This window comes from Oncorhynchus gorbuscha, linkage group LG08, assembly GCF_021184085.1.
Source record: "Oncorhynchus gorbuscha isolate QuinsamMale2020 ecotype Even-year linkage group LG08, OgorEven_v1.0, whole genome shotgun sequence".
Classification (NCBI taxonomy): Eukaryota; Metazoa; Chordata; class Actinopteri; order Salmoniformes; family Salmonidae; genus Oncorhynchus; species Oncorhynchus gorbuscha.
Window position 1 is genome coordinate 15626454 of NC_060180.1, and position 12557 is coordinate 15639010.

At 39.1% G+C, this 12557-nt stretch overlaps 1 protein-coding gene across 1 annotated transcript; it reads right to left on the minus strand.

Annotated features, from left to right (window-relative positions):
• Nucleotides 1-7498: 7498 nt before the first annotated feature.
• On the minus strand, nucleotides 7499-9692 carry LOC124040761 (interferon-induced protein with tetratricopeptide repeats 1-like). Its single transcript, XM_046357851.1, has 2 exons — nucleotides 9551-9692; nucleotides 7499-9391 (listed from the first exon to the last, which is right to left on the minus strand). Exons 1-2 carry the CDS (start codon nucleotides 9574-9576, stop codon nucleotides 8074-8076), a joined length of 1344 nt encoding a protein of 447 aa, XP_046213807.1. The 5' UTR covers nucleotides 9577-9692; the 3' UTR covers nucleotides 7499-8073.
• Between the last annotated feature and the right edge of the window lie 2865 nt (nucleotides 9693-12557).

Consider the following 12557-nt stretch of genomic DNA (forward strand, 5'->3'; position numbering starts at 1 on the left):
GACAGAACAATAAACACAGATATTTTACTGGATGTATAAATGTGAAGCATCCGGTTGGCGTTTCCACTCCCTAACAAATATGGTAGTGAGAGGAAGAGTACTGGCGTGCAGTAGGAGAAGAGGAAACTATATGGATTTTGGCCGACATTCTGTAAATTTTCTCATCGATTGGACAATTGATTTCAATACAGTTTTCTGTTCCCCAAACTACAATTGGTTATTGACTTTACCCTTTGCAAAAGTTTTTTTTTAATTGCGCTGTTTAGGAGTGCAAAGACAAATTGAGTTATTGCACACGCTTATGTCACAAAGTAGGCGTTCCCTAACGGAAATATGCAGACGTGTACTAGAACGTGCCAATAGGATTTCTTGTTTAATTTATAAAAATCTTTGGTTCAGCCTTCTCATTTCCTTCTTCTTCATTTGGGTTAAACGGCGTTTGGCATCCAATGTTGATAGTACATTAGCTGGACGGGATATTGAAGGAGAAAATACACAAATCCATTGCAGAAAAGTGGGGAAAATTACATCATAAAAATACAAACAATAGACACTTCAACAAACAAAACACATCTCACTTTTTCAATCACAGTCCATTCCAAACTGCATCCCTACACAGGCTCAGGGGCCTGTGAGAGTGGAACATTCAAAGACAAGATTTATTGCAAGGCCTCGGCTGTGAAATAACAAAAATCTAAAAAACATTCATCAGCATTCATAATGATTCCAATTTTCTCAGACGTCTTCTCTGATTGTGCTGTACAGTTTATGACCATTACAATAAATAATACAAAGTCCACCTATTTAACATGTAACATTTCATGATCCCTTGTTTAATGAGAAACTCATGGTGGCTCTACTACCATTGTTTCTTCCCCGCCATTCACTGCTTCCACTCTTCTCACAGCTTCCAGAAAGGAGACACTGGACATCCCTTACTCTTTCCACCTCGGTCTCCTTCACCCTAAAAGGGCACTCCAGGATTTTGAACGCATCATCATATCCACCACAATTGCAGCATTTCATTTAATCTGGCATATGATACTCTTCCCGTCTGCACACATTTGACATATGACCAAATCTTCTGTATTAATGACACTGAAATAGTTTGTGCACAAAAGTCATGAATCCTGACTTTATATGGGAAGGGAAACACTCTTCATTAAAGAACACTAGTATGGATGAAGTAAATGCATTTTCTCCATCCACCATAGGGGTCAGTCGACGTGCAACAACCACTCCATCTACAGTATGTCTTCAGTTATATCATCTGCCCTTACTTCTTGTGCCACCCCAGAAATAACCCTCTTGATAGACAGCCTGCTTCGAAAATCCATACAGGAAGCATTCCATTGATTATCTTTTTGAATATTAAAAGATGCTTCTTCTGCTCCGCAGACATGAAACATCAAAATAAGACCACTTCTTGTGATTCTCACTGACTTAACACTTTCCTTGCTATAGATTTCCCAGGTAGCATTGGTCCAATAACCTCACTCTGACTAAAAATGAGTCTAGGGGTTTCCTAGTTTCCACCACAACTGTACTTTTCTTGTTTCCCTTTTTTGCCACTGTAACCCACTCATTCTCACTCTCTGTGCTATTATCTTCACCTGACTCACTAACAGCTTCAAACAAAACCTCATTTTCCGCCCTCTCGTCAAATACTTATATGTAAAAATGCTGTTCATTGACTATAGCTCAACCTTCAACACCATTGTACCATCATCAAGCTCGGGGCCCTGGGTCTGATCCCCGCCCTGTGCAAATGGGTCCTGTACTTTCTGACTGGCCGCCCCCAGGTGGTGAAGGTAGGAAACAACACCTCCACTTCACTGTTCCTCAACACAGGGGCCCCACAAGGGTAGGACTCATCCACCTCCTGTACTCCCTGTTCACCCATGACTGTGTGGCCAAATACACCTCCAACTCATTCATCAAGTTTGCAGCATCGTTCGGGTTTGGCCGGCATAGGCCGTCATTGTAAATAAGAATATGTTCTTATCTGACCGGTTAAATAAAAAGTAAATAAAAAAGACAGCCTACAGCCTACAGGGAGGAGGTGAGGGCCCAGGCAGATTGTGGATTTCAGAAAAAAGCTGAGGAAGCACACCCCTATCCACATCGAAGGAACTGCAGTGGAGGTGAGGTGAAGTGAGGTGAAGAAGGCGTAACAGCGCCTCTTCAACCGCAGGAGGCTGAAGAAATATGGCTTGGTCCCGAAGACCCTCACAAACTTTTACAGATGCACAATTGAGAGCATCCTGTTGGGCTGTATCACCGCCTGGTTCTCCAGGTGTGGTGCGGTCTGCCCAGCGCATCACCGGGGGAACACTGTCTGCCCTTCAGGACACCTACAGCATCCGATTTCACAGAAAGGCCAAAAAGATTGTTAAGGACATCTACCACCCAAGCAACAGCCTGTTCACCCCGCTATCATCCAGAAGGCGAGGTCAGCACAGGTGCATCAAAGCTGGGTCCTTCGATCTCAAGGTCATCAGACTGTTAAATATGCATCACTAGTTGGCTACCACCTGGTTACTCAACCCTGCACCTTTAAATAATAAGGTTTACATATTGCTTTACTCATTTCATATCAATATACTGTACTCTATTGTACTGTATTTTAGTCAATGCCACTATGACATTACTTGTCCTAATATTTATTTCATTCCATTACTTTACTTTTAGATTTGTGTGTATTGTTAGATATTACTACACTGTTGGAGCTAAGAACACAATAATTTCACTCCACCCGCAATAACATCTGCTAAATATGTGTATGTGACCAATAACATTTGATTTGATTTGAGCTGGCACCCAATTGACTCCCATTCACCCTTTTGAGGGAGAGCCGCTCTGTGTCCCAAAATAGCTCAGAATGCACAGCGCGGCCCTTTGTTTTTTTTTAATATTTTATTTTATTTTTATTAACAACAAATCAATACATAAAGCACATGAGGGAACACAAGCATACATAGATTACAAACAATGGACAATCGAGCTAGGGGGTACAATATCACATTACAATTACACAAGGACCTTAAGGGACATGCATATACTTACAATTCTAACAGCTTTTTTTGTTAGTAGAGCATTTAACCGTCTTAAAATACAGTTCAATTTCTTTTTGTAGGATACGAAAATGTGGTTTTCTGTTTGTAAATTTACATTTGTGTATATGAAATTTGGCCAAAAGAATAATGAAATTAATTACATAAAAATGATTCCGCTTATTTCTATTGTATGTAAAGAATCCAAACAGTATATCTCTCCACAATAGTGTAAAATCTTCATAAATGTGTTCAATTATAAACCTACTGATGTCTTGCCACAGTTTTCTTACATGCATACAATGCCAAAAAAGATGCACAACTGTTTCTGGGTGGTCATTACAAAAGGAGCAATTTGAGTTGATGTTTTCCTTAAACTTCTTCATATAGTGGTTGGCAGGATAATATTTATGAATAATTTTAAAGGAAACTTCCTTAATTTTGTTAACAAGTAGGTATGTTTGTGGCAACATCCAAACTTTTTTCCAATAGATATTGTCAATAAATCCATTCCAATAAGGCATGACATAAGGTAGATAGATAGATACAACATCCTGCTGAAACAAGGATCGTATCGCTCTGTTGTTGAATGGACCAAAAGAGAAACAAATCTTTCCTACTGATGGGTCAACAGGGTCAATAGAAGGTAGGCTCTGAGGGTCAGGTCTTGACATGTTCCTGAATAACATAGCAACACCTGAGGGAATGGCATCTAAAACAATTGCAAAATATTTAGGTGTTACCTTGTAAAGTGATAAGAATTCTTTATAACTGAGTAAAAGACCCTCTGCATTTACCAGTTGGCTCACCAATAGGATATTATTTCTGAACCAATATTCTAAAAACAGAGAGGTATTTTTATACAATATATCCCGGTTATTCCATATATAATATCTGTGTGGAGAAAAATTGTGTTTATAAATAAAGGACCATGACAAGAAAACCTGCCGATGAAAAGCAGAAAGTTTCACTGGAACTTTGTCAATATTATAATTGCAAAACAACATGAAGTTAAGGCCACCAAAAGTAGAGAAGACATGATGAGGAATAAAATTCCAGATAGAAGTGGGTCTTCTTAGGAATTGTTTTATCCAATTGATCTTGAAAGTATTTTTTAAAGTAGTAAAATCCAGAAAATTCAGTCCACCATTCTCATAAGTGTTCATTGCAACAGTTTTCCTAATGTAATGGGTACGGTTTCTCCAAAGAAAGTTGAAAAGCATCTGGTCTATCTCCTTGCTTATTTTACGGTCAAGATATAAAGATAGAGCACCATATGTAAGTCTAGAGATACCTTCAGCCTTGGTTATTAGGACTCTACCTTTTACAGATAAGTCCCTCTGTAGCCATTGATTTAGTTTCTTCTGGGTTTTTTTAATAAGAGGGTTAAAATTGAGTAAGCCTCTAGACTTCTGATCCTTTGTAATGGTTATGCCTAAATATGTAAGTTCTTATTTTACTGGAATACCATAATATGAAGGTGTCACACAATCTTTGACAGCCATGAGTTCACATTTCTTAATGTTAAGAAATAGACATTTAACATTTTACATTTAAGTCATTTAGCAGACGCTCTTATCCAGAGCGACTTACAAATTGGTGCATTCACCTTACCAGATGCTTTGGAAAAGGATTGTATCACATTGATCGATATGGGAATTTAGTTAGCGTCTTTCAGGAAAAGTGTAGTATCGTCAGCCAGCTGGCTTATAATAATTTATTTACCAGCTATGGAAATACCTTGTACAGGACTATTATTTAAAGAATTTGCAAGAAGTTGGGTGATTAATAAAAACAGGTACGGAGAGATAGGACAACCTTGCCTAATTCTTCTCTTTAACTCAAATCTAGGTGAGGTGCCATATTTCAATTTGATAGAGCTGTTAGCATTTGCATAGAGAGTCTTAATAGCCTTACAGAAAAAAGTAGCATAGCATCTCTCTCTATTGAATATGGGCGGTTGACGTCAACAACCCTCATCGAATATTCAAAAGAGGTTTACAATAATGAGATATATTCACCAATCCAAAGAAAGGATAAGCGGGAGCTTGACAGCTCTCTGTGCCGCTTTGTGAATAACAACTCCCATTGTTATGGCTGAGAAACATGTATTTTGTCAGTATGACCATAATCACTCATTCCTATGTGGATTATTTATCGGGAAGGAGAAGGGTTTTGGACTAAATGCCGAAAGTAAGGTCTGAGGTTAACATGCATTTAGGAGAGTTTATACATGTACATCTGATTCTGTGAAATAATATAAGTCAGGTAACATGACCTTTATTAATGATGAAGCCTTTATGTGCTTTTAAATAAAAAATAAATAAAAAAGTGACATTAGCCTGATAAAGATTACAAAAAAAAATGTTTAAGATCTCCTAAACCTGTGTTTGCCGCTGATCTTATTTTTGGCGTTTATCCAAAAACAAAACTACAAAAACACAATTCAGAGTTTGTGTGCCTTAAAAATACGTCATTACTATTTCTCTCTGGAGTTTCTGGTCAATATAATCGATTATCTGTGCCTCTGCCGAGTCCTCTAACCAGATCTGGTTCTGGTTTTCAGAAGAAATTAAAAGAGCCTGTGAAGCAAATCCACTTTTGGACGTTAACAACGAGACACCAACGATAGTGGCATGTCTTAAGAATAGTTTTTTTGCATCAGACATGACAAGTTGGATATTTTAGTATTGAATTTGTGGCCCAGCCATTGGCTGAAGAAATGTTGCATTGATTTTGGATGTAATTCATTCGAGGGCTTCTAAATACATTAAAACAATCAAAAATGGTGTTGTAAAAAAAGAGACAAAAACAATAGACAAAAATAAAATAAAAAGCTTGTCGTTTCCAATAGGAACAAATGAGTCATAGTGTGCAGAACAAGAAAGGAGGTGGGCAGAGCCTATTGGCGCATTCTAGTCTACTTCTGCATATTTCCGTGTGTGTGTGTGTGTGTGTGTGTGTGTTCCGTGTGTGTGTGTGTGTGTGTGTGTGTGTGTGTGTGTGTGTGTGTGTGTGTGTGTGTGTGTGTGTGTGTGTGTGTGTGTGTGTGTGTGTGTGTGTGTGTGTGTGTGTGTGTGTGTGTGTTTAAGAACTCAATTCACCTTTGCACTCTTAAACAGCGCAATTTTTTAAAAGCTTTGGCAAAGGGTGAAGTATAAAAAACTTTGTCTGTTCTGTTCATAACATATTTTAGTTTTGGGAACAGAAAACTGTATTGAGATCAAATGTTTCATTGATGTGAAGATTTGCAGAATGTCGACCAAAATCCATCTCATTCCATCTTCTCCCATTGCCCGCAAATAGGCTTGCTGGCGGATGCTTCCGGATGCTTCACATTTATACATCTAGTAAAATATCTGTCTCATTGTTCTATCTGTGGCGATACTCCATTTGAACTACTCCACAGTTACTGGATTGGTTGAACAGTGCAGAAGAGAACCTTCCCCGAAAGTTTTTTTTCTTCATGTCAGATCCAGGATGTAGGGGATCTAATTTCAGCCGTTTCTGTTAGGCCTGACATATTAGGTTAGGGGAGAGATAACCAAATAGAGAAACAGGAAATACAATCGAAGAGTACGGGGCAGAATGTATATTAACGAGCCCAGGGTTCACATATTCCTCACACTGGATTCACCTACTATGAATAGCTACACCACCAGTGACAGGAGAAGAGAGACGGAATGAGAATGTTATGTTTAAGGCCAGGAGTTTTCCTTGACCGGACTTCAGCATGTCAGTCAATCAATGACCAATAGAGACACATGGGTGAATATATGGATGCTAAACTGGTTGTGATGCATAAGATGATGGAGAGTTATGGATTGTCTTCATTAAAACACCAGGTGGCGCCTTATACACATAAAATATTTTTTGGGGTCAAACCCTTTCGAGATAAGTAGTTATCTGTATAAAATTGAAGGAGCAATGTTAAGTCAGTTAAGAACAAATCCTTATTTACAATGACGGCCTAGGAACAGTGGGTTAACTGCCTTGTTCGGGGGCAGAAAAACAGCTTTTTACCTTGTCAGCTCTGGGAGTCAATATTGTAATCTTTTGGTTACTGGCCCAACACTCTAACCGCAAGGCTACCTGCCGCCCAAATGATACTGTGATTTCTGGTGCTACTTCGGAGAAGGGGATGTATTTTGATGCCAACTGACCATTGTCACACTTCATTCCCCATTGCTTTCCACTGAAACATTCTGTGCTGTATTGTGGTGTTCTGTCTCTGACTGTCTACCATGGCCTTGTACCGTATGCATGACCTTCAGAATCTTAATCAAATGCAGACCATAGCTGGTCATAGTCAATGTATTTTGTTGTACAATTTCAACTAGATATCCACAACTATGCATTAAGAAATTGTAGTAACCTACTGGGATAGTGGTGTATTATAAAATAACTTGGAATTGTTTGCTGTTACTGTATTTATTTAATTAATGAACTCTTAACATACTACCTTTATTTTCACAAGAACTTACAAGATATTTGACAGTACAATATTACACATTACATACCTTTTCCAGGAACACAATCTATTGTGTCCAGTGTGAAGAAAATAAAAGCAATACGATCCTATTGTTCTGGATAGTCTGTCTGTGAGGCTATACAGGGCCTCTACTCTATAATGAAACATGTAAAATAACATAGTCGTTTGTCTACAGTACATTAGTCCAAAGTATATTTTTATAGACTCAATTCAAAATGTGGATTCCAGACAGATGTTTGTCATGTTGGCCTACATATTTATAAGACTTTATTATCAGCATTGAATTTACTTTCAAGTGTTAGTATTGATGGTCATGCAATTGAGTGCAGACCTTTTTAATACTAAGGTATTCAGTTTCTTCTAAATCAAAATGTGTCCTAGATTGCCCTAGATTTATCCTAGTGGTGTTTGGTATAGTAAATATATTTTCTACATTAATCAATATTAAAAAGGTGATGCACATTTGACTGATTCAGCAGACAGTTCTACTTAATTCAAGCCTTTATTGGAAAAAGATTCAAAAAAGGTTTAGAATTTGCCAACAGCACCTTCCCCATCAAGGCCATCCAGAAAGTTCACAATTTCCTTCGCTCTGTCACCTCCATTACGGACAATGGACAACAGAACATGAATACTGCTATCACGTTGGTCAGTGGGTAGCATAATTTCTGCTGCCTTTTTGTGGAAATCAATTGACCTGGAAGCATCGTGTTTTGCATAAAACAGATGTTGGGCATACCAGTTGTACATTTTTTGTAAATCCTGTGGTTCCATTCCTTCCCTGTCAAGAAGAAGGTCTTCAAATATCTTATCTGCACTATCAACTCTGCCAGATTCTTTGTACATGGCAGACAATCCCAGTTTTATTGCAAGGGATTTTGGGTAGAGTGTGACCACCTCTTCATAAAGGTTGACTGCATTTTCAATCAGAATATGTCTCAGTGGTTTCTTTTTTTCTTCTTGAGAGAAAATCTTCCACTTGTAACACTGCGCAAGATGCTTCTTCAGCTGGCGTGAATCAGGGTGTCTCTCCAAAGTCCTTCTTGCCAGGTCAATGCTTGAATCATGAGAGACGTATTCTCTGAAAAATGATATTAACATTCCAAATCCACCAAAGCTGTCCAAAGGCTTCTCTATCAATTCCTCTGCAAGTTTACGTGCTTCCTCAACCTGGCCACTTTCTGCAAGCCTCTGCAGGTACATCACTGTGATGATCAAATGTTCTGGATCCAATTCTCTAGCAATCCCTAGGTTCTCCAACATCTCAGATCGCAGCTTCGGGGTAATGTCTTTATTTTCAACAGATTTATTAAACGCCACGGCATAACCGCTTCGCAGCACCTTGTTCTCAGGGTCCCCCTTTAAGGCCATCCGGAAGCAATCTAGTGCTTCTTCCTTCTTGCTTACATCAAACGTATTCAAAGTCCAGGCCTTTTCTCCCCACACTACACCTGGGCAGGGTGAGGGGTTGTCCTGCAGTAGTCTCCCCACCTTCTCCACATAGATCTGGCTCTCTGTCAGCTCCCCTTGGTGATAGTGCACCCAGGCCAAGTTCCCATAGTGGACCACCAGACTTAGCTCCACGTCGTCTGGGCTGTTTTGGCGAATGGCCTCTTCAGCCTTCTTCAGGTATTGAAGAGCATCCTCTGTGGAGCCCAAAGTGTGGTGTAGATAAGCCAGGAGGTTGTACAGATGACCCGTCCAGGAACATTGAACCCCCTCGCTGCTGATGATATCTATCAGGGTTTCTCTGAGACTTTCTAGTTTAGATCTGCTGCAGTCCAACTTCCAGGTGAAGTGGCATTTCAAACCCTGCAGCTTAATTTTCAAGGAGTTCTGAGCCATTCTGGTTTAAAAAAGACAACAGTTCAATCAAAATAGCTTAGAACTAACAATACTTAAGGAAAATATTTCAGACATGGATGGTGAACCAAGGACTTGTTTAGAGAGAGAGAGAGAGAGAGAGAGAGAGAGAGAGAGAGAGAGAGAGAGAGAGAGAGCTTACCTCTTAGTTGGACAAGAGAAAGCCATCTTGTCATCCCTGAGTTTCAAGAGCAAATGACTGTCTGATTAGATATGGACCACATTGTTACCTTTCAATGGGCGTGGTTATAGTCATAGTTTCGTTTCTAACAAATAGAGACTAAAGCAAATGGGTGTGTGCTCCACAAGACTCATGTTGAAATGTGAATGGGCCTTTTGCCACAAAGTTGGAAGCACAGAATCGTCTAGAATGTCATTGTATGCTGTTTCCTTAAGATTTCCCTTCACTTGAATTAAGGGGCCTGGCCCGAGCAATGAAAAACAGCCCCAGACCATTATTCCTCCTCCACCTAATTCACAGCTGGCATTATGCATTCGGGCAGGTTTCGTTCTCCTAGTAAACCCTAGATTTGTCTGTCGGACTGCCAGATGGTGAAACGTGAATCATCACTCCAGAGAACGTATTTCCACTGCTCTACAGTCTAATGGTAGCATGATTTACACCACTCCAGCCAACGTTTGTGTGGGTGTGTGTGCGTGCTCGGCCATGGAGGCCCATATCAGGAAGCTCCATAGGAACAGTTATTGTGATGATATTGCTTCCAGAGGCAGTTTGGAACTCGGGAGTGAGTGTTGCAACTGACGACAGACAATTTTTATCTTACAATCAGCTGCTTATGCTGTTTACTGCCTCACTTTACAAGCAGTATCAAAGTTTCATTTCTAGCCATAGTTTTGTTTCTAGCAAATAGAGACTGAAGTGAATGGTCATTGAAGACACCATTCCAATATCATTTACATTTAAAGATCAATCAACTTTAATCAACCAACCAACCGACCCATCATCCCAATTACTTAATATATAGGTATATGACATTTCTGAAAAATGAATGCAAACATAATTCAGCCTTTTTTACTTTGTGCAAAAGTAAGAAACACGTCAGTGGATTTCTAACGGACCCATTTTAATTGGCAGTCACAGAGATGTTGAGTAAACACGTTGAGCCAAAGGAGGTTTTGTGTATCACATCTTACAGGTTCAAGTGTATTAAGATCAGAGAGCAGGCTCTTTCGGGTCCAAGGTCTAGATGTGTTGTACACCAGATGTAAAGGTTTCATATTTTATGGCATCAAGTGTTTCTTATTTCATGACATCACGTGTGGTTCAGCTCCTCTTGGTGATAGTGCACCCAGGACACGTTCCCATAGTTGACAACCAGACTTAGCTTTTTTAGATACATTTTATTATAATGTTTGAAACATCTTATGATACGAGTTCTTCTCCTTAAGAAATCAAAAGCAATGTTTCGTCATCTCACTTGTCGAAGAGAAAAAGATGGTGAGAGATGTGACGTTAATGTTAAATCGCCATGTGCCCCTTTAAGAGCACACAAGAGTTGTGGGCTAGGCCAGGGTTTCCCGAACTCGTTTGATTTTTTCCCTAGAGCTGATTCAAATAACCAAAGCTTGATGATGAGTTGGTTTGCCTCTCAAATAGTTCTTCATTCTGTAGTTCTTAAACTTTTACATAAAACCATACAAAAGAGCACATCTGTAATGTAAAGCATATCCTTTTACCTGCCATTATGTCACAATGTGACATGCAACTTAAAGTATATTTTTATCTGACCAAATTAATAGACGGCGTGCAAAGAAAATTAAATTATTTTTTAAACACAGTGTGTGGACCAGAATGATGCTCTTTCCTCACTACCTATTGTTCCTGCAGTGAGGAATCTCCTGATAATATTTTAAATAACTTAACTACAGATAATTGTTGTTGGCAGCTCAAAAGGCAGTGGTAACAGCAGGCTAGACAAATCTGGGAGACCAAGAAATGTCTCCTCCACGGATGCGATTCGACGTTCACCAACAAGAGCCGTTCAAAAAGAAAGGTTCGTTCACGAATGACCCACTGTCACTACTACTGTACTGTACAACATCAAGAAGATCAATAGGTGTGCAGTGTAGTGGGTATTTCAATAATGTCATGTACAATAGAAGTTTAAGAATGTGTGAAATACTGTACAGTAGGCCTACTGTCAATATGTTGTCCAATGTTTCTAAGATAAATTATACTGTGATTTCTGGAGCACTTCTGAGAAGGTGATGTATTGGGATGTCTACTGAAGTCTAGTCACCCTTCATTCCCCATTGCTTTCTACCAAAACTCTGTCTCTGACCGTGTACCCTAACCCTGACCTTGTACCAACAGTACATGTCAAAAGTTTGGACACACCTACTCATTCAAGGGTTTTTCTTAATTTTTATTATTTTCTACATTGTATAATAATAGTGAAGACATCAAATATAAAATCAAATCTTTGAGTTACTACATGATACCATATGTGTTATTTCATAATTGTAATGTCTTCACTATTATTCTACAATGTAGAAAATAGTAAAAATAAAGAAAAACCCTTTAATGAGTAGGTGTGTCCAAACCTTTGACTGGTACGGCACTGCATATAAATCAAACTCAGGCGTATTCCTATTGGTTAACCCAGCAATAAATACTAAATACTAGTATTTTTGTAAATAAAAACACGAAACAAAACAAACATACACACAGTTGGAAACTAGAGTCCATGACGTGATCAAATGATGTATTTACCTGTCTATGGTTCAAGCGGATGGAAAGGTGTTGTCATAGTAGACCATTTGAAAACAGTTACTATCAACTATGTTAAACTAATGCATAATGACTTACTTCGTTGTCTGAAGCATTTTGTCACCCTAAACATAATTTTATTTCCCTTTGAAAAATGACATTTTGATTTGAGGACAGTTGTTCATAGACACAGAGGGTTAAATAGTTTGGAGAGTGAAGCATGTCGTTCCCTCCCTTGCGGAGTTCCCCAGCAGGAAAAGACTCATAAGGACCTGCAGAACGTCACACAGAGTATCAATACACCCTCTTTAAAAGGCAGGGCAACCTCTACTGCAGACTGAAGACCATTCGATCAGTAAAGATGGAGCCCTCACTGGAGTCCTCCTCTCCTTTCCTGCAACAGACTTTATGGGACAAG

Excerpts from the sequence above, each read along its gene's own strand:
- LOC124040761 (XM_046357851.1), bottom strand. The coding sequence starts at position 9,576 with ATGGCTTTCTCTTGTCCAACTAAGAG. Across the intron at positions 9,392-9,550 it reads TTCTCTTGTCCAACTAAGAG|AATGGCTCAGAACTCCTTGA; the intron begins GTAAGCTCTCTC and ends TTTTTAAACCAG.